The sequence below is a fragment of the Tetrao urogallus genome (assembly GCF_951394365.1).
Source record: "Tetrao urogallus genome assembly, chromosome: 20".
In the NCBI taxonomy this organism is placed as follows: Eukaryota; Metazoa; Chordata; class Aves; order Galliformes; family Phasianidae; genus Tetrao; species Tetrao urogallus.
In genome coordinates, this window is record NC_136833.1 from 8,846,880 (window position 1) to 8,868,532 (window position 21,653).

A 21,653-nucleotide genomic window follows, 5' to 3' on the forward strand; every position below is an offset into this window, starting at 1 on the left:
TCCTAACACTTACATAGCACTTCTCAGCTTCAAAAGCTCTCTGCAAAACATTAATTATTGCTTTGACTAGAAAAGAACTCAATTATAAGAGTTGGAATGGAAGTATAAAGAAAGTTATTAACACTGGGCTTAACACCCATTATCAATCCCCCTGATATTTCATGGTAAGCATTTCATATTACATTTTCTTTTAAAGATCATCAAGTCTTCCAGTGAAAGCTGAAATCTAGTATCTCACACCAAGTGTGTGAACAGTTGTTAGGATGACACTCAAGTTTACAAAACATTAATACATTCACTTTACATCATCAAATAAAAACACTTCGTTCAGTTGGTTCCTTCTGCCGAGGATTTCAAATATTAGTTTTATTTTCAGTTGGAAGAGAGGAAAATGACAAACCTGGCTTTTTCGGATGCGATGCTGGTGTTGGATGCATTTTAGCATCCCTAGAAAAACCATCTAGATTTCCTTTAATGGCTTCCAGTGCATCATCTCTGCTTTTTTCACCTGTCTGAAACGTTTTGGAAAAAAATAAAATAAAATTACAGCACAGTTCAGTTTCCTTCCAATACCCACACTTGTTCAGTACAAGACTTAGCACTGCCTACTGTTAGTTTAAACCCTTCTTTTTCCAGCAACACCTGAAGCTTATTAACAGTAACTCCCATATTTAGAAAGCTGTATTTTGCAGGCTACACAATAACAGCACCTTTCAGTCTTCCAACAGACACTTCATGTACAGAAATAACACATAGACCTTGTTCAGTTATTTGTAGTCTTACAGATAAGAGCCTCAGAGCTCACTGGAACAGCCCGAAACTTTGGATAAAGTGAACAATCAAGCCACCAAACGTTCTCTTCTCTGGAAATCTCAGTCTGTTCCCAAATGCTACACTTCAGGTTTGTTTAAATTTATTTTACAAAAGTTGGTTTTCATTTACAGACTTTGTTTGCATTGCAACAAGAGTGTGCAAGTGACTGAATATTCCAGATGCTTTCCAAGATCTGATGTGTCCTGCAAGCTCCCCACTCACTTCCCAAAATAAAGCACTCCACTAAAAGCCACTGAAAGCCTCGAGGAAACCAACGTGGCCCTTGCTGTTGAGGACCTACCTTAGGTTTCACACTGCTTAAAAGCCTCAGCTTTTGCTTCTGCTCTTCAAACTGGCGCCGTTTTCGTTCTTCTTCCAAAAACTTCTGCTGGTGCTCAAACCTCTTTCTGAAATGATTAAAAAAAAACAAACTATAACCAATTTTTCATTCAAGTTTCCACATCCAACTTCTGCTAGATTTTTTTCCATTTCTTTTGACTCAACTTCAGCTGGCTCGGTGCATACCTCCACTTTCCCTCAGAACTGTTTAACAGCCACTGTTAATTTTATAGGTTGCCCTCAAGTGCAATGAATTACCTCAAAACTGTTCCACAATACTAAATGAACTACTTTTCTAGAGAAACGATGGTTAATATTTCTGCTATGAGGACTGCACCTCCAGACCACGTCTCCCCCTGAAAATAAACAAGCCAACAAGCATAAATAAATAAGAACAACCCCCAGAGCAAATAAAGCATCACTTACTGCTGCTCCTCTGCAAACTGCTTCTGCATGTCAGGGCTATACTGCGGGGCTGCTGGGCGCATCCCTATGAAAGAAGCCTGTCCCATGTAAGGCATTCCAGTCGCTGGCATTGGCCCTAAGGACATGCCACCCTAGAACAAAATTAATAATACAGCTTCAAGGTTTTTTTCCTCCAGAAAAGAAGCCCAACCACTGACAATTACATCCTGCTAAATGACAAACCAGGTAGATCTCACAAAATTCAGAGCGTAACAACTGCTGTGACAAGCTGCTGCAGAACAAGGCAGTGGCCATTCAGTAGGTGGCACTCTTCCCCCTCGATGATGAGCTACAATTCTTAGGGGATTTTAGACAGCACGATGGCTTTCTGGGCAAATACAGAAAACGAAGACAAAATCGACACAATCTAGGTGAAACCATTACAGGCATCCTAACCTACATCACTAACAGATCCATGCACTTGGGTTTCCTTGTTTGTTTCATTTTTAATGCAGTTTCCTACTCTAAATGATTACAGAGTACTTCTAAACTCCATGCTGGGGGTGCATGCTCCTAACCAACAGCTGCTGCTGGCCAGACTGGCTCTGATCACTTCACAGAAAAAACTCATTTGGGCGTCCAAGAGGGCAGAGAATACAGAGCGACAGCACCAGGAGCCTCAGCCAAATGGACTGCATGAAATGAGGAATATTTGGTGATAGACATATCCTGGTGTGGTGGCAGTAGCAAAGCTTGCCTAATATAGGAGGAGCCAAAAATTAAATTACTTCTATTATCATTCATTTTGTTTTTGCTATCAGAACACACAGAAAGAGAACAAGTGCTACTATTTTTAGACTAGCACTCATAAAGCCATCTTCCTGCTATAAATTTTAGGAAATTAATTTAATAATGTCCAGGTGGGGGTGGGAAGTGAGAGGAGAGCATAAGGAGATGGCAAGACATAATAAATTCAATTTGAGACAGCAATTCGGTTACAAAGCTTTGGCAATACATAAAATTTCAGCAAAATGCAAATCTGTACATAAGCACAGATGGTACTAAACAGAAAACAAGTGATTAAAAGCAGAAAAAATATAGCACTGGCTACTCATACTTTGTTCTTGTTCCTCAATTAGCAACAGTTCAGATAAAGACCAAGTTGCTTTAAGCAAGGAAAAACCAACAACGTTAGAGAGGAAGTAGGACAAATGGGAAAACTGCTCATGCGAGACAATGCAGCACATTTCTCTGGAATTGCTTTCTCCCTGCAACAAGGTTCTTAAGAAGAAAGTTTACGAATCACCACTTGCACTTACACGCAGCTCTACTTCAGCATCTGAGTGACAAAGACACAAAGAACTCAGCGAATTGGTCACCACCACAGCATGTACCAGCTCACAAGGGGCTCATGAAATACTGCACAACATCCCACCTTAGCAGTAAGGATGTAGAACCAAAGCAAAAGCAGTGTCTCATTTCAAGCCACATCTCATCGGCACACACCTGCATGGCCATGGGTCCAGGAGGCATTTGAGAGCCATAATTCATGCCCATCATGCCTGGCATGTTGGACTGCATGACGGGAACCATTGGAAATCCTTGCTGTTGCATAGGAATCATCCCTGTAATAAAACGTTCAACAAGATGAGCACTTTGTGTTAAAGCTTGTTTTTTTTGTAAATATTTGAACTAAACCACCACAGCAAAGTAAAGGAAGAACAAAGAAATCAGTCCTGCAGTGAAAAGCAGGCTGCAGGGCAGGCACTGTGGGATATCCTGAAGTTAGCTACTGGTCAGGCTAAGGGAAGAGATGTTAGAGGCTTTCCCACAGCCAGGCAGATGAAGCCTCCCACCACCTGAAGGAATGGCTGTGGGTTTCTTCCCATACACTTTTCACAGGGTCAGTTCCAGCTAATGAGATTTAATTAACCACGTTGACAGCTGCTGATAATTAATTGTCCATTACACTAGAAAGGGAAAACTTTAAAACTGGGAGCATTTCAAGATCAGCCTCGGGAAATAAATCCCTGCAGCACTTTCACAGAGCGGCTTCTCATTCTGAGCTGGCTGGATAACTCCGGTCAATGAGCCCAACACACAGAGTGGAATGGTTAGAAGTATTTGCCAGTCAAAGCCACATTTGAGTAAAATTTGACAAATCAAACTGAAATATACTTATTCACAGAATGAAGCCAAATTGATTACGCCTCAGGATCTTTGTGTTTTGCTCTCCTGGGAGTCAGACACCGAGAAGAAATTCACACTTGCTACCAGCACCCCATGAGAGAATTCTGACCGCCTGTGGCTGAACATCACGTGCAAAGGCACTCCAGGAGGGATGCAACAAGCTCAGAAATAAGCCATAAATCAGCTCCCAACACATTTTATAAGAAAACTGTCACTTCTTCAAGTTCTCTCTGTATCTTTCATTAATTAAACAAACAGCGCTGCAACAGCAATGAGAACAAAGGTAATTTAAAACTGGGGCTCTCCTGTTGTCTGAGCACTTTCACACAGGTTGTAACTGCTGTCCCAAGGTCTTACAGAGCTTTGTAAATATTGACTGGGTACTGCAGAACCCACACAACACTGGTATGCACAGCTGGCAGAAGGAGCATAAGGAGGTTAAATGCCGTATTCAAAATAATATAAAAGTCTTAAAGGCAAATTCAGGGTCAGACACACCAGAAGTATCATCTTCCAGGGTCTCTAACCCAGCACTTTGCTTTATCAGCATTGCACAGAGCTTTAGAAACAGCTGCATTGAACTGAAGGGGCCGACCAGCTCAGGAGTTCACCTAATCACACTGGGAGCAGCAGCGCTGAACAGAGATCACTTGGAGTTGGTTGCCATCTCCAAAGGTAACGAATTTAGTGCTCAGAGCATTACATCCATACATACCTTGAGGGGGGCCCAAAGCGCCTGCCACGGGAAACATGAAGCTAGAAGAGGAGGGAGAAAAGGGAACGTGAACATCAGTGGATGAAAGCAGTCTCTGAAGTGCACCAGCCACAGTCCTCACACCGCAGTCGGCGCCTCCACCTGCTGCTGTGCATTTCAGAGGAGACATCAGCAACGTTACACACAGCCCCCTGCCACACATAGCCCAAAACTTCACAGCTCACACTGCAGAGCTATGAAGGAACAGACCTCAGCCTCTGTAACAGCACGAAAATGGCTTTGACTCATCCACATCACCCACAGGAGAACTTCCAGCACCTGCACAGGTCGGTGACAGGTCAGTCTGTGAGCTCAGGCTGGGCCTTCGAGCACTGCAGAATGAATAAGCATCTCCTGCCAGAAGCATCTGATTCAGCAAGACCATGAAACGCACCAGAAAACGGTCCTCAGCTCCTCGGTAACTATTTTCAACAGGGAATAAACTGACCATCAGACCCCACTGCCTTCCCCTCTCCCCCCAGAAATGGTACGCATCACAAAATAATGCCGTGGCTGGTTTCTTAGTTACATCTCAGTTCAAGAAAAACTGTTGGTTTGCAAAAAAACTATTCATCTAGTAAAAAACACCAGGTACACCTGGAGGAGGAACTGCTGAAAATTCAACCAAAATTCGAATGGAAATGCTATAGCGAGCTGTGCTGCCAAACAGGAGAAAGGCCCTCGCTGGGAAGCCTCACTCACAATAAAATCACCTGAGCAGTAAGTCACAAAATAAGAACTTGAATCGGTGCCCCAGCCAGCTGTTCCCTCAAAATGCCACACAAAGACAAACACGCTCACAGACGTTCAACACAAAGGTGGACCTAAAACCACCTGGGAGTGAAGGAGAAGACACTACAGCTGACTGCAGGCAGTTCTGCACACCCTGCAGGAAGTCACAAAGCCAACCTCATTTATACTTCCAGAAGAACCGAGCAAAATAAATTCTAAGACAAAATAAAGAATCTGGTTGATGGATAAACACAAAATTTAATTGCAGGCAGTTGCTGTACAGACTGCAGGTGACACAGTCACCAGCACAACCCACAGCACTCCTCAGTTCAGTCTCTAACTTGGAATCTTCTCAATGCTTCAGCTTCTTTTCACCTATGGAAACAGCTGATTATCTCCAGGCTGTCAGCACCGAGTGCCACCTCAGCCACAGATCCTCTGAAGCCACATGTAATTTCAGCTCCTGCACACAAAGCAGTTCTGTGCATCTTAAAAATACACCACTCCTCATTTCTTTTGAATTATAAAATATTTAAAGTTCATTTGGAAAAGCTCACAAGTACCAAAAAGCGTTCATAGCTTTATGTTGCACTTTCTTGTCAGGGAATCTGGTCAAAAAGCGTTCTTCCAAATTAGCAAACGTAATGTAACCTGAACAAGCGTAGCAAGGTACCACTGCCTGTTGGAAGCAAATAAAGGACAGGCAATAAAATATTTATCCCTTCCTACTGAGCTCCTGATTTATTTATAGGTCTCAGTGAAAGATGAATAAATAAACAAACCCTGGAACTAATGAGAGGGCACTGGAAGAGGAAGCTACACCAAAGTGGCAAAGCAAGCTCCTAGCACAGCTCTCCTCATGGTTCTGCTGTGCCACTGCTGGGAGCTGCCACCAGCACGGACGCTCAATCCTCATCATCATTTCTAAAGGCAAAAACCAGAAGCCTTATTTCCACACTGCTTTCCAGGGACACAGAAGGTATGGTCACAGCCAGCTAAAGCAGCTGATCCGCAATGCTGAAATTAAGCTCTCAGCCACTGCTGAGATAACATGGAGGCAGGACAGAAAACCACAAAACATGCTGATAGAAACAACATCAGGAGCAGCTTTATTAAAAAAAAAAAAAAAAAAAAAAAAAAAAAAAAAAAGACATTTTAAGTCCAGGTACCTCAAAATAATAGAACTGATCATAAGAATAAGCAGGTAACAACAGGACTGCCTTTAAAAAACAAAATGAAATGGGCACAATGAAGTACGTCTGTAAAAGCCAATATGCTTCTCAAAAGCCAGAAGAGTGTTTATTCCAGCTAGTTGGCGGCAAACTCCAAAGTTCCCAAATGCACTTTCCTGAGAATGGAATCCCTCACAATCTTGATTATTTAGGGCAGCTGACTACCACCAAACGTGCCATTTCAATGGGGTTTCTTATTCCTCATTACTTCCATAAAGGATTTAAAAGCAGCTGCAGGATTTCTGTTGTTCTCAATGTCAGATGCCCCCCCACCAGCTGGGCTGATGCAACTAGATGCAACACTTGATGTAATACAGTAAGAAATCGCTACATGTGTCAGATAGCCTGCACAAGACAGAGTAAATATAAGGAAAGCAAAGCAATTACCCTACAGCACTGCTACTGTGAGAGTTCTGTTAATCCGTGTGCTCCTATCGGATAAGTACCTTAAATGAGAAGCTTCAAAACCGCAAGTCAGCCTCGATCAAACCACAGGAGCAACTCCTTTGCTGTATCTGTGCGTTCCATCTGCACGCAATGCACTCCTAACCACAAGCAGATTTTTGACCCCCAAGTTCCCAATGAGCAAAGCCTCATTCTACCAACGCGCTACGGGATACGCCGGAGTTTTTTTCAGTGGCAAATTTCAACACAGAAATCCACAGAAACGAACCCCCGGCGCAGAACGTGAATCGCTGCCGCCGGATTCGCTCTCAAAGCATCCAAACGCCGATGGGAAACAAACAAAGGCTCTGCGACGAGCGCACCGTCGTGGCCTTCAGCTGACTGACAAACGAACGCCCGCTCCTCGCAGGCAGCGCTGCTCTGAGGCCGCCGTTTCGCAGCCGTGCCGGGTTTATGGAGCGACGCGCTGCACAACCGGCCCTCGGACCTCGAAGGAGCAACTGAGCCACCCGCCCCGAGAGCGGAGCCCCGGAAATACCAGAGCCCGGCTTAAACGAAAGCATCGCTGCTTTCACCCGACCCCGTTCCTCCACCTCACACCGTGCCCGCAGCGCCGGTGAACCAGCACAGCTGTCCCTGCCGGCACCCAGCGGGGCTGCGGGCCCCGCAGGAACCCGCAGAGAGAGACGTTCGGAAGGCAGCGACAGGCGGGCGGCTCGCACCGAGGCAGCAGGCCGGAGAGCCCGGCACGGCAGCAGAGGGGCACGGCGGCACTGCGGGCCGCCCGCGGGCCCCGACCCCCGCCTCCCCCGCGGCCCTTCAGCCCCGCGCCCAAGCCCGACGGCCCCGCCCCGCTCCGCCGCACCGACCCTGCTGCCCCCGCGCCTCCCGCCGCTCCAGCTCCGCCGGCGCCCGCCGCTCCGCCGCCCGCCGCGCCGGGCCCGGCCCGCAGCGCCATCTTCCCGCTCCGGCCCGGCGGTCAGCTGAGCCGCCGCGCTTCCGGGGCCGGGCCCGACTGCGGCCCGCCTCAGCGCCGCCCCTCGTCCCGCGTGCAGCCCGGCCCCGGGCGGCGGGAAGAGGAGGAGCCCCTCAGAGAGGGCGGGAGGAACGGAGCCGCGATCTACGCCCGAAGGAGGCAGTGCGAGGAACAGAGCGCGCGCTCCTCAGTGACCGCAGAAACGGACACGGCTCCACTAGAAGCCTTTACGACCTTATTTATTCTGCTGCGGGGCTCAAACGACACGAAACTACAGAGACTGAGAAGCACTTAAAAGATCCATTATCCCAAAGGCAGAAGGAAGGTTGCACTTCCCCTATTCGTTGTTTTGCATTGTTAGAAAAACGCGTCCAGGGAAGCATCTCCCAGCTGCAGTTCCCAGGCCTGGCAGTACCCCTTTCCTCTCCTTCCCCCCGCAACCTGCATTTTCTGTAAGGCTGAGAAGTGTTTTAGGGAACACTGAACTGACAGCAGTTCCAAGCAGTAATATAAAAGTGACAGTAACACAGTCTTTTGAACAATTGTTCAGTAATATGAAGTGTTCAGTAGCATTCACTGCAAGAGCACAGTTTGCAGCTCCTATAAGAAGCATTCAGGAGTCCTCATATTTTGGTAGGGACTTTTGTGCATGTAAACATCCCACCTCACGCAGAAGGAAAGAGGAAGAAATACTCTTCTTCCTTCCCCTTCGCCATCATCTTCATTCTTCCATTCTTCAGCGTGGGCACAGGTGTCACTCCCAGTCCCAGAGCCATCTGCCACTGTTCAGCTTTTTGAAGCAGTCTTCAAATTACTGTTATTTGTAACTTCCTTAACTTTCTTCTTTTCCTTAACATTTTCCTTTGCAGTTCTCCTACAAAAAAGACCAAGGCAGCTGAGCACTGCATATTAAAAATAAAGTACATAGAAATACAATCGACATCAGACATTTTGCATTACAGTAGAGCAACTGAACTTAAATCTTTCAGTAGGAAGCATCTGAAGATAAAACAATGACAATCTACCATACAAAATTGCTACACACCAGCCAGCCTTATTTTGTGAGCTCTAGCCATTGCAATTTAAGATTTATTTCTTGTATTATTGCTTGCCTACCCTGCCTGTAGCAGGAAGGTTGGAACTTGATGATCAGTGAGGCCCCTTCCAGCCCCAGCCATTACACAAGTCATAGGACAGAAACAAAGCAAGCTCTTTACCAGAAGAGGAGCGGGTTCTGGAATTCTGCTAGGACAGCTTTACAGCCTGTTACAGAGCTACCTGTAATGCTGTCTTCTCACATGCAGCCGTGTAGGGTGAACTCAAGGCATTAACCCAATTTCCAGTAGCAGATTCTGACACTGAAACTGCACTGTCACTACATTACAAGCGCTGTGACCTGGTGTGTCCCAATGAGATGTTGGTTAGAGTGGAGGAAACTTGGTGGGCCTTTTCTGGACAAAGGACATTTTGAAATTAAAGAAAACGAATAAAAAAAACCCACAAACCCTCCACACACGCACACTCTTACTTTTTTCTTCTGTCTTTTTTTAAGAAGCACTGAGGAGTGGTACAAATTGCTTCTCTCGTTAGTGGTTTCTTAATGAATTTCTTCTTCTGTTTGCTGAGAATGACATTTAGTAAAGGATTAACTGATTTTAAAGGATAAAAATTAATATTCAAAAGAAATAAAACAGACAACGAAAACCTGCACTAGTTTGTAAGGTACTGTTGGTCTGAATGTATTTTCAGCATTTATTCCAGAGTCAGTTCAGCTATATTATCTCCACGGCATTCAAAAAACTTCATTTTAATACTTATGGTTAATACACACACACACAAAATTTGAAATTAATTTTGAAAGCTATTAAAAATCATCAGTCAAAATAAAGCATTAAGAAATACTCTTTACCAACCTATCCAACACCCACACCCCATTTTAAGGTAACTTACACACCATTTTAAGGTCATGTACTGGAAGTGATTCATGAGTGCAGGCCTGGGAAGCCTGGGGCATGTTTCAGGGAGCTCCCTGTGCTCCAGGAACTAACTGCTTCTCTACATTAGAGAATTCTTTATGTTTCCATTTTTTTGTCTGGGTGGAAAAACACGCCATCACAGCTCTGTCAAAGACTCCTTTTGCAGCTGAACTGCAACAGTAACTTCTGCAACCCTCACACCCCAACCAGCCCTCATGCAGGATGTAAAAATGGAAGACAAACAGGTAATGTATTCAAATGAACATACCTTTGGAGTTTGGGAAAGTGTTTTATGTAGTCTGGCACAGGACAGCCAGCTCGCTGGATAACACTGGCTATGCTGAAAGGGAGAGGAGGGAAGAGATTAGCTCTGGCAGTGACTGTAGGGAAACGAGAAGAGCAAAACCAGCTGAACAGACTCGAATCTTCCCCCACAGAAGGGTTCAAGTCAGAATACCAGGTTTCACTCAAAAACACTATGAGGTACGCCTTGCATTGCCATTGTTCACAGCACAACGATGTAGCAAAGAGTGCCGGTTTCTCACTTGTTGTGTTAGTGAAAAGCTTCAAAACAAAACCTTAAAATCCAGGCTTTCCCTTACTGTTAACACCTTACAGCTTCACCATGTGAGTTCTGAATTCTTGAAGAGCATTCTATATCAAGGTGAGTTTTGCAGAGCTCAGCAGCACCCTGCTCACAGGGTGTGTGGCATTAGAAAGGACCACACAGCTCAGCAGGACACCATAGCAAAAATATGCTTTATTCTTTGTATAACATGCTTGAAATTTACCTTCGTAATAAAGGCTTATCATCTTCTGTAAAGAAAGTGACTGCTTTCCCTGCGTGTCCTGCTCTTCCAGTACGACCTGTCAAAACACAAATTGAACAGAGCACAGGTCTTCAAATATCTTTGTTCTACTCCTCTTCATAGCCCAGGCCTCCCAAAGTACGTTGACACACTAAGCACACGACCACACAGCTGATCCCAAACGGTCATTTCTACTGCATGAAAACAACAACTATACTTGAAAGGTCTAAATGTTCAAAGTCCATAGAAGCCTGACAGAAAGTAACTCTTTTTTACTGAGAGTTGAGACGAGGTATGAATCGACTCAAATGAGTCAATGCTGTAGCAACAGAGGAGTCTTGCTGTCAGGAATTTCACATATGCATAAGAGTTTCTCCATTAAAGATCCGCAAACTATGGAAAAGGACATATTGTGCAAACAATACTCACCTATTCTGTGGATGTACTCCACTGCACTTGTTGGCAAATCGTAATTAATGACCATATTAACTCCTTTGAAATCAATCCCTCGAGCTAGTAAAGCTGTGCAAATGAGCACCCAGATCTTCCCAGCTCTGAAACTGTGCACTACATTATCTCTCTAGGAAAAAAAAAAGAAAGGTACTTGGAAACATCTTGACTAGCAGTCTGATGCAAACATGTTTCCTGAAAATTGTCACGTTAATAAAAAACTAAATCTCTAAACCAAAACATGCAGATAATTACTGTTAAACTTACCTGAAGTAACGTTTTAAAAAGGAAATACCAAGTACTGTAAAGCATTTTGGGGAAAGAAGTTATAACCTCCTACCTGCTGTTGAGTTTTGTCTGCATGGATGACATCTACGTTGATGCCTTCATAAATAAGCTCATGGAAAAGCTCTTTAGCCCTCTCAATAGACTGTACAAAAACAAGGACTGGGGGAGCAAAACCCTGCAAAACAGAAAGCTTCTGTAAGGTTCAAGCCCTTTTCCTACTGTTGCTGGCTGCAGACTCTGCTGCTACCAACTTAAATGAACCCCGCATTTACATCTTAGAGGATTATCTTTTCTTAACTAGCAAAAATCTTTGGGACATAAGCAAATTCAACTCCACTACCTTCAAAGGAATTACTCTTCACTTAATCATCAGGCTGTAATTTAATCCACAGAAACTATTTTTTCCCCACTCAATATGAACAACCCCTTTCACACTGCCTACTACAATTAACTGTACCATTAATGCAGACCACTCCCAAGCAGGGCTCAAATATGTAACTAACACTGGAAAATCCTTTAAAATTTCACAGGGAGAGTAACATTCCTCTTGTACAAGAGATCTGGACAATGCTTTAACCCAGAGAAACCTCTAACTGAGAGATAGAATACACGGCTCAGTTCAGAAGCAGGATGTGCTCAATCACTCCAAAATACCTTTTTAACAAGCTCTCTCATTGCTGTCAGTTTTCCTGTCTCCGATCCAACAAACAACAGCTCTTGTTCCACCGTCTCTGCTGCAGAGTTTCTGAAATCAGAAATGCAATAAATACATATAAATCTTATGTGGTGGGTGAGAAGCACTGCATGCAAGACAAACTTTCATCAGTACATCCTCCAAGGGGGTAATGCTCATTTGACAATGAAGTAACAGGCAAAGGAAAAAAGAGAGAACCAGAGCGTGACTGCACACCTACCTTGCACCAACAGTCACCAGAACAATACTGTCAAGGTTGAGTTTACACCACTCCTCCACATCACGCGCAAAGGTTGCGCTGAAAAAGGCTCTTCTCACCACATGGGACGTGCATGCCAGGAAGATGGAGGCCAATTGCTCTCGGAATCCTGACTTTCCATCTTCAAACAGTTTGTCTGACTCATCCACCACCAGCCACTCCACGCTACGAACAAAGAGGTTTTCTTCTCAGTAAGAGTCATTTGCACAGAAGCCAAAAGGCCTAAGGAACCTTACAGACACAAGGACTATACACACATCCGCTTCCCAGTAGCAGAGCTGACAGCAAAACCATATTTGATATAGTACCTGGTCAAGTCTATTGCTGGAGGATCTTGTTTCAGTAAATAGATGAGTCTGTTCGGAGTAGTAACTAGTATATCTATTAAAAACACAAAACAAGACAAACAGCAGAATGTTAGAACAGACAAAACAGACTTTAGCAGAGCACTGAGCAGAGCATTGAGAAACATGTTCCTACCCAATCAGAGATTTGTTGGTCTGGGCTTAGGACAAGGCACTTCACTGTTCATTTAGGGTAATATTTAAGCAGCAGAAGATATTGCAAAAAGGCTGCGAATTTCTTTTATCATCACAAGACCTTATGGGTGTGGCTGTTAAAATTCAGTGGAAATAGTTTAGATACTAAAATCAGTTCCACTCTTCTCTTGTTTGGAGCCCTATCTACTGTAATATTTACCCACAATTATGACAAGCCCACAATTTATGAAGGTTCACTGTCAGGCTCACTCCCTATTTCTTCCATACAAGCTCCTTTTTAGTGCTGAGCAATAGACTGCATAAGCTTGAGTGGTGTTAACAATCTCCATAAAACCAACACCAGCCAGAAGAGCAAAGTCAATGACATTTCTGAGATTTTCAAAAAGCACTTCAGTGGTGAAAAGTTACCAAACTTCTTAGACGACTTGGGCCCAAACTTCTTTGCTGCTTCAGAGGCCTTGTGGATCATATGGATCCTGAAGCCTGTCCCCTCAGCCAATTTCACCAACTCCCGATGTGTCTGAAAAGACAGCAACACAGATTAAATTTTCAAACCAAGATGATTCGCTTTTGTAATCTGAAAAACCGCAGGCATCCCTCAATGAAGTTTCAAACATCATTCAGATTTCAGGATTTGAGAAAGCTATTTAGTTTGCAGAGAGTAATAAATGAGCAAGCACACACATTTGAAAATAATTCCTTCCTCCACAACACACACCTGGCCAGCAAGTTCCCGGGTAGGCGATATGATCAGGGCTCTGAATCCTTTGTTCATGGGTTGCTTCAGGTGTGTTAAGAGAGGAATACAAAATGCCAGTGTTTTTCCAGACCCAGTAGGAGCAGAAGCTAGAAGTTCTCGGCCCTGGAAGAAAACAAAAAAGGGACACTGTATTCTCCTCAAAGAAGAAAGACAAAGCAAAAACAAACAACAAAACCGAACCTAATCCCAAGCACATTAGCAAAAGCACAGACCAAAAATCTTTCATAGCTGCATTTTGAAATGTGATGCCTTTGATACGTTTCTAAAGCTGTACAACTGACCAATGACAGGACTCTAAAAAGAGAGCCCTCTTTCCAAATTGTGCCACGCACCCTGTAATAATATATGATTCTGTAAGACTTACATGAAGCATGACTGGAATGGCCTGCATCTGGATTGGCGTTGGAACCTGGAAGCCAGCAGCTTGAATATTCTCAATGACTTTGGGGTGGACTTTGTATTCCTTCTGAAGTTGATCAAACGTGGCAATTGGGTCAGGAAGATCTGTCCCTTGAATGTTAATCCTGTGTTGATTTCTGAAACGGTTTATCTGAAAGGCAAGAGATACACTCTTCTTCTAGTTTGCCTTTTAACTCTGTCATAAAACTAAATGCATATGAATTCACCTTCTGGTTATTTTCCCCATACTCAGTCAAGCTCCTCCCAGAAGAAACTACAACTGTTGGATGCAACTCCCACAGAAAACAGGCGATCAGTTGCTACACTGGAATGCGGTGGTCCTACCTTCTCCCTTCTCAAACGTTCAAGCTTTTCTGCAGTAGGTTTTTTGTTGTCTTTTGTATCTTTGACTTTTGCTTCCAGAGAGGACATCCACATTATCCCACCGCTTTCTGACAGCTCTGGCATTGACACTGTTTCTGGAAGTTTCAAAAAAACAAAGCTTCCATTGGTAAAATCCAACCAAAAAGGACACCTCAAAACCTTTTTTGTCTCATTGCCACTGAACGGAACGAAGATATCAACTACGTCCCAAAACCTCATTACCGAATCACAACGCAGCCATTCTATCAGCAATAACGTTGTGCAGCTAAAGAAACCACAGACCCCTTTTTTCCCAGTCGAGTAATCCACAATATCTGCATATTTAACGCAAACCGAAGCAAGAAGAATGAACTCTGTCAGGGTACTCTATCGCATACATGTACACATGGACACCTTGTATCTTTTTTCTTTTCCTTTGGCCACTTTCTGCCGTCCTTTTTCTCTTCCCCGCCATCTCCACATCCTTTCTTCCCGCTCCATCCTCCTGCTTCCCCGCGGACCCCAATGAGGCTCCTCCCTCCTTGCGCCCGAAGAAGTCGAGGTTCTCCGGTGTGCCGCCACTTCCCCGGATCACCTGGAGGAGGTGGCGAGGCACAGGGTGACAAACTCGGAGAGGAGCGGTGAGGATCCCGAGCGCCGCCACAAGGCCGCGAGTGCGCGCGGGGGAACACCGAGCGGATGGGAACGGGCCGGAGCCCCGCTGAGCCGCCTCGGGCCCCGCCCAGTTCCTCCCAGCCTCCCCCCCGGTAGCTCCGCACCCCGAAGCGCCGCGCGTCCCGCCCGAAGCGCTGTACGTCGAAACGAGCCCCGGCGCCCAAGCGGCGGAACAGCTCCTGCGCCTCCATGCCGCCACCAGCTCCCGATTCTCCCCGCGGCGCACCGGAAACGGAACGCCGGAAGCAGAATGCACTTCCGGGAGCGCGGGGGCGGGGCTGGAGCGGCACCCCGCTGTCATGGCAACCGGCGCTGCAGAGCGCCTGGCTGGGGGAGGTTTAGTGAAGCCGTACCGCCTTCTGTCAGCGCAGCGCAACTCGGGGCCGGGGCCGCCTGTACGACTGTGGGCCGGCCCGAGCTGAGCCCTCGGAGACCCTGAATGGTGCCGGAGGACCGGACCGCGCCGAGCCGCAGCACGGCGGGCGTTGTTACTCCCCTCTCCGTGACTCTCACGTTCCGCTCATGAACGATACCAGAAGGTTTCGTAGATTGGGGGAGCTGGAGAGCACCCCGCAAGTGTCTGTCTTTCGTAGTACAAGCTGGGATCCAACCATGCACCCAGTTTCCGTCTGTCTGCGGTCAGAACACAGCTTTGGGTGAGGGGGCGGAGGAGGAAAGCTGTGAGAGGCGGTAAATTTGGTTCCTGAACCAATTTTAAGCATTACTCAGCCTTGAGGCTGAGGTTATCTGCATGAGATCCAAATGAATCAGAAATATCAAATCTGGAGTGTGAGCTGTAAAGCTGTTCTACATCTTTATAGGCTCATCACAGCACTTTGTCCTTTTGTGTATTTCTGATGGTGAGTTAATTACACTGACTGCTGCGCCTCTTTTAAAGGAGCAGCTCATTTAAATGAAGGGACAAAGGCTTTTGTAAGAAGTTTTTGTTCGCACATGTCTGTGCTGTCATGATTTACAGTATCATTAGCTGGTCTCAAAGGGCTGGTGGGCAAAGTGCTCTTCTATCAATCACAGAGAGACACCTTCGGTCCACCAGGCACCAACGCTGCTCCCAGAGCTGCAAACTTGGGCCCCACGTATTTCTGAGGAGAAAACCCAGTGGTTTATTAGTTCTCATCTTCTCATTGTCAGGATCATCCCTGGTTTTACACTGTCTTCATCAACTGTCTAGGAAGTCAGTTGTGGCCCTGCCTTGCTGTGTGAAAGATTGAGCGTGTTCTCTCTTGCCCTGAGTCAAATCCATTGCAGCCAGGAATACTGCACTGTGCTCTTGGTTTTAAGACTCACGCTGACAGATTCCCACACACATTTGGCATGAAGCAGTGTAGCAGTTCCAGTGATTCCTACCTCGAAGTCAGGCACAGGAAGAGTTTGTTTAATCTTTGATGCACACTGATACAGTTTCATCTCACATGTATGCAACTGTGCTTAAAGAAATTATTTTAGAAGCAAAACAGGAGCGCCAGAGCAACTGGCTCTGCTGTTCAGGACAATCAGAGAAAAATCAGAACTTGGCTAATTAATGTAATTATTCATTATGATAAGCCGTGAGACACAGTAGTAAAGGTAAGTCTCCATGTACTTTCTATCAGATCAAATTATACAGATATCTTTCCTTGTGGGCTTGAGGTAGAACAAGCAAATCCCATTAAGCAAAGTAATATCAGCATTACAAAAACCATTTCACATAATAAAATTCTCAAGGACCAAACATCTACATCACTGAAGTCTGAGAGCCCCAGAACATCCAGGCAATGGCTGTTCCTCCTGTAACATTCATTACTTTAATTACAAGCTTTGAGATGAAAAATTGCATTAACGAGGTCCTCCCCACAGCCCGTATCTGCCTGATTTATAGCACTTTTTTTTTTTGGGGGGGGCCAACCTTTTGACTTCCCAGCAGGGTGAAAGCAGCTGTGCAGAAACCATGAGTGGGTGGGTACAGCTCACCACTGTGTCCCTCCTTGGTGCCCATCTCCACTTGCAGCTTCTGCTGTGTGCACAGAGAGTAAAGCAGTGCAGGAGAGACCCAAAGGAACATCCTCTGCGCTGATCCCAGGCTGAAGCTCTTGCTTTTCTGCTGGGAGAGGTGGCTGATGGTTGCTGTGTGAGGACAAGGAAGAATGTGGAGGAATTTGTGTAACAAAGATCTATAAATCATCTCCAGTATCCATCACTCCCCAAGAGATGCTGTCAGCAGATTCAAGAGCGAGGAAATGGGAACTACTCTCTTCATCAATTGGCTGGGAAGTGCCTTTGTGGCCAGGCAAAGGAGCCCTGCACTGAGGTGGGACTTTGGAGGGAGCAGAACTGGAGCTTGTTCCCACCTGCTGGTGCAGAAAAGGAGAAATTAAAATGTGAAATTGAAACAACCTGAATGAATGCAAAGCAAAACTGCTCTTGCGAAAGCATCAGGTTTAGCTTTGCTTCCCTGGTGCTTCTCTACCAATTACTCCACACTAATTGCCAAGTCCGTGCTGACAGCAGATGACCAGCTAAGGTTTTACAGGGTACCTGAGGTGCATGGGAGTGCTCAACCCTGAAGCGATTTGGGGGTTTGTGCGCTCCGACAGCCTCGTGTAGCAGGGCAACCCTATCTTAGGAGAGCTTGCTGGGCTGAGTCTTAGTTCCACAGAACTCAGCACAAAGCTGCACCAGACCCTCAAAAGTGATCCCACGTCTGTCTCATGCATGAGGCTGCTGCAGGATGGGAGCACAGGCAGCCTGAAGCTGCTAGTGGGGAGCTGGGCTGGGATCCCATGGGTGTGCTGGGCATTTCCCCTCAACGTTCGTCAGGGCCACGTCCCAAGGTGGGGCTAAGGTGAAAACCTGCACAATGGCAAAGCAAATGTGGTGAACAGATTTAGTTCATGCACAATCAGATCAGGGATGGTCACCTGTAGCTGTGGAACTCCCTCCCAAGGAAAGCCAGTATCTTTTTTTTTATTTGGTATGCTTTTTTTAGCCCACATAGGACCACATTCATCAATGGCACTTCTGCATATCTCTGCCCAAGTCCCACCATCCTACTAAATGATCATCACTAATATGCACATAACAGTCAATTAGCCTGGCTGGGCGCACTCATGACCTCTGATCCCTGCTGTGTCCCTCAATCCATTAACAGGCCCTCGTCCTCCAGCTCCCAGTATGAATTGATGTCGCATCTATTCTCTTTCGGCAAAGGAACACGCTTCCTCATTCATCTGTCCATTTCCACTTTCTGTTCTTTTGTCCCCTCCTTCTGTTCCCTGTGTTGCTAACCTGGTCACAACTTCTTGACCCCGTGTCCTTGTCCCTCCCGAGGGTGCTGTTATCCCAATCACTACCAAAAAACTTTTACTTTTTTTCCCCAATCTTATTTAGCAAAAATGGTTTCCAGCAGTGTGAGAGCTTTGATCCCCTATTCAAGAAACCCTTGCAATGTTTTTTTTTTTTAAAAGGCTTTCTTTCTAAGGCAAATGAATTCTTCATAAAAGGGGAAATGGCGTGCTAGTTGGTCTCTGTTCATCTGAAGAAGACAAATGATCTCTTTTATTACTTGAAAAGCATAACAGTTGGGTGTGTGGACTTGTGATTTATCTGCAATTAAGAATTCATTTGAAGCAGCATATTAATTACAGAAAGGGGAATTAATTTTGCAGGATATACAAAGAAAGTCAAAGTTCCTGGAATGAGAATATAAAACTGAGGCTTGTGATTTGTACGTCCCTGCATGAACACGAAAACTGGGCTGGGACAGCTCTGCAGTGTCTGTGCAAGGTTTTTGACTTGTAAGTTTAATCCCTGGGCTGGAAAAATAACAGCCTGGGTCAGAACTCCACCCCTGCTCTGCTGAGCCCATCACCACAGCACAAACCTGTGTGTTGGGCAAGCTCCAGCCCAACCAAACCTGCCCAGAGCCTCCAAAGGGTGGCCCACATGCCATCCACAGGGCAGCAATGATGCTTTCTTCCCAGTGTCACACAGGAAGGAAGCACAGCCCTGAAATTTCCTGCCCAAATTTTCAGCGCATGCAGCCACCTCGCCAGACTGGCAGAGCCGGTCTGGAAATGCTGCATGTTTGAAGCTGGGCACTCTTGTGCAACTTGGTGTTACTACTACACATGCGACAAGCAGCAGTTCTGATGCTGCTAAAATAGCTTGTCTGTATTCCAGTGTCCATCCAGAGGCTTTTTGGTAATGCTGGGATCTAGGAGGTTTCCTTTGTACCCGCATCTGCACTCTAAGTTAAATGCAATGATATGGGTTTGCTCCAAGAAAGAGGTGGCAGTTGTTGTGGATATAAAGGCAGCCCTTTAAAGCTTCGTGATAGCCCATGGATCCTCATGTGCAGGAATTCCCCTGCAAAACGTCTTTGTACTGGGGAATTATCACTCAGCCTTGTAAAACATATTGGTCATAAATGGGCTTTGTCATGTTTCTGCCAGGTGTCCCTGCTGTATGACAACTGCATCACCAGATACAAAATGCCCATTAGCAAAAGAAGCTTTCTTCCTCCTGGCCCTCTGGTACCCAGAGCTGACAGCACACAAGCAGCTTTTTGGCAGCTTCATGCATTCACACCTCTTGGGTAAACACTTCCCCTTCTTAATCATTAGTTCTGTTAATATTATCAATTTTGTCCTGCCTTCTTTATCACACACTCTTTGCTCCACAGTTGCTGCCTTCTCTGCCCATGCCTTTGTTCGGTTGTGCCCTGTGCCCATTGCCCATTTCCCTTGCGCTCAGCCCCTCCCCTGACCTCCCAGACCTTCTCCTGTGGGGCTGCACCTCCCCAGGGGTTTGCACTCACCTTCTCTGTGTGGCATTCTGGAGAGCAGTGCTGATACTGGGCTGCTTTGCCAGCAAGGCTTTACGTAGTGCCTACGTAGCGCCTATTTCCCTCCTTCCTTCCCATTGGGTTACCATTCTCCTGTGGGACAAAGTCAGCCTGACACTGGATGTGCACCAGCTGGGGAACATTCATCCCCCTGCCTTGATGAGCCACTCAGGGTGCAGAGCACCAGCTGGCAACAGCAAGAGAATCCAAACTGTTCCCACCCTGACCTGCTGGGAACTGAGCCCAGGCAATGTCTGAGAGCAGAACCTGAGCTGATTGAGAAGGTTGGCTGAGCTGCACTGAAAGGGCATTGCTGAGCAGGGAGGGGCAGCGGATCTCTCTCAAGCATGCATCTTTTCTCCCAGTTTTTGCTAACAGAGCATGTTGCTTCTGAATCTCTGTGAAAGGGAACAAGCAGTCTTCATGCCTCCCATCCTCTTCCAGTTCTTGTCTAGGGCAGCAAAAAATCACAGAAATTCCATGGGAGGGTTTTGACTGGGGTGCTCTGGCCCTAAATGTGAACACCAGATCAATGCTCTGAAAGCCCCTCCCTCAGCACCCACATTGAACAGATGAAGCCCCCCGAGCCCCACATCCCTGCTGTGCCCCACCAGCACTCTCAACTGCAGCAGGAATCATAGATCACATGGCAGCAACGAGTCTGAAAAAATGGTTTTTAATTATGGTATACATTAAATTAAATGTGATTTGAATATCGGTCTCCGATTCACGATGACTTATTCCCCATAGGGTTGCTCCTATCAGTCCTGGCAATGGTTACTGTATAAAATAGCATTTCTTGCCCCAGAAAAAGCATCCAGCGTTGTTCTGAGCAGTGGCTGACTGTCCACAGGCACCTCCACTGCTCTTCGCCTCTTTAAAGCACTCTCAGCATTTGGCACACATAACAAAGTTTAAGAAGAAATTAAACAACCAAGGAGCATGCGATCCATTTCCAAAGGGATGTGTGTATGGAGGAGCTCATGTCCCACGGCAGGTGAGATGATGCCTTTCACAGCTTTGGAAAGTCAGGCTCGGGTAGATGCAGCAGGGCAAGGCTCTGGCAGTGCACAGCACAACGTCCCCAGCGGGTGCTAGGCTGGGACATGCACTGGCTGTGGAGTGGCCCACCCCACTCTGTGTCCCCAAACACAGCAGAGTCCCCTGAGCTCCTCGTGTCACCCAGTCCTGGGGCCAGCTGCTGGGGCTCAGCTCGGTGCCTGTCCTTCTGGGAGGCAGGGAGCTGGTGTCTCTGCAGAGGCACAGGGCTTTCTTCGTTAATCAACTCCATTAAGGGAGGAAAGAAAATACAAAACCAAAACCATGCAGAGCTCTGACCTTTACCAAAAAATAAAAAATAAGACTGAGGGAGAGGAGAAAAGCAGGAACAATATATACAGATGGGGGAATTGCACTTAATTACAATAGTTTACATCAATTGGACAACATTTACTTCTTTTATATAAATCTCTATGTATAGGAGCGGGGATGGGTGAGGGTGGAGCAGACTGTACCTATATTTACAGTTTAACTGGCTCAGTTCAACAGCACGAGATTCCTCCTTCCAAAAGCCAAGTAACAGACCCGGGTCCCTCTCAGTCCATCGGGTGGAGGAGTATAACTTAAATACGATCCATCTTCTGCCACGTCCCAGTACAGCTTGTTCCTATTTCCTCAGGAGAGCCAACGGCCTCTTGGAAGGCAAATACTTAGGAAAAAACAATCCTCAGGACACGTCTCGGAAATACTGCGTGGAGGGGAGGAGAGGCGCGGTCCCATGCTTCGGGTTCG

General features: G+C 46.0%; 2 protein-coding genes across 3 annotated transcripts in view; both read right to left on the minus strand.

Moving 5' to 3' along the window:
• The window catches only part of SYNRG (synergin gamma), a gene marked incomplete at both ends in the record, with an annotated part of 32,439 nt that extends 24,611 nt beyond the window's left edge, over positions 1 to 7,828 (minus strand). For both annotated transcript variants that reach the window (XM_079545036.1, XM_079545035.1), the window contains 6 exons: positions 401 to 512; positions 1,115 to 1,220; positions 1,579 to 1,709; positions 3,064 to 3,182; positions 4,463 to 4,503; positions 7,740 to 7,828. In XM_079545036.1, coding sequence (XP_079401162.1) covers positions 401 to 512; positions 1,115 to 1,220; positions 1,579 to 1,709; positions 3,064 to 3,182; positions 4,463 to 4,503; positions 7,740 to 7,828 — 598 coding nt within the window. The remainder of the gene's footprint in view (positions 1 to 400; positions 513 to 1,114; positions 1,221 to 1,578; positions 1,710 to 3,063; positions 3,183 to 4,462; positions 4,504 to 7,739) is intronic.
• A 743-nt stretch (positions 7,829 to 8,571) lies between these two features.
• Positions 8,572 to 15,210, minus strand: DDX52 (DExD-box helicase 52; the record flags this gene model as incomplete). The annotated part of the gene is made up of 15 exons (XM_079544978.1): positions 8,572 to 8,720; positions 9,375 to 9,467; positions 10,091 to 10,162; positions 10,614 to 10,689; positions 11,061 to 11,211; positions 11,422 to 11,544; positions 12,024 to 12,114; positions 12,284 to 12,487; positions 12,631 to 12,703; positions 13,231 to 13,342; positions 13,541 to 13,684; positions 13,947 to 14,132; positions 14,327 to 14,460; positions 14,759 to 14,939; positions 15,124 to 15,210. 15 exons carry the CDS (start codon positions 15,208 to 15,210, stop codon positions 8,633 to 8,635), a joined length of 1,815 nt encoding a protein of 604 aa, XP_079401104.1. The 3' UTR covers positions 8,572 to 8,632.
• Positions 15,211 to 21,653: the final 6,443 nt, after the last annotated feature.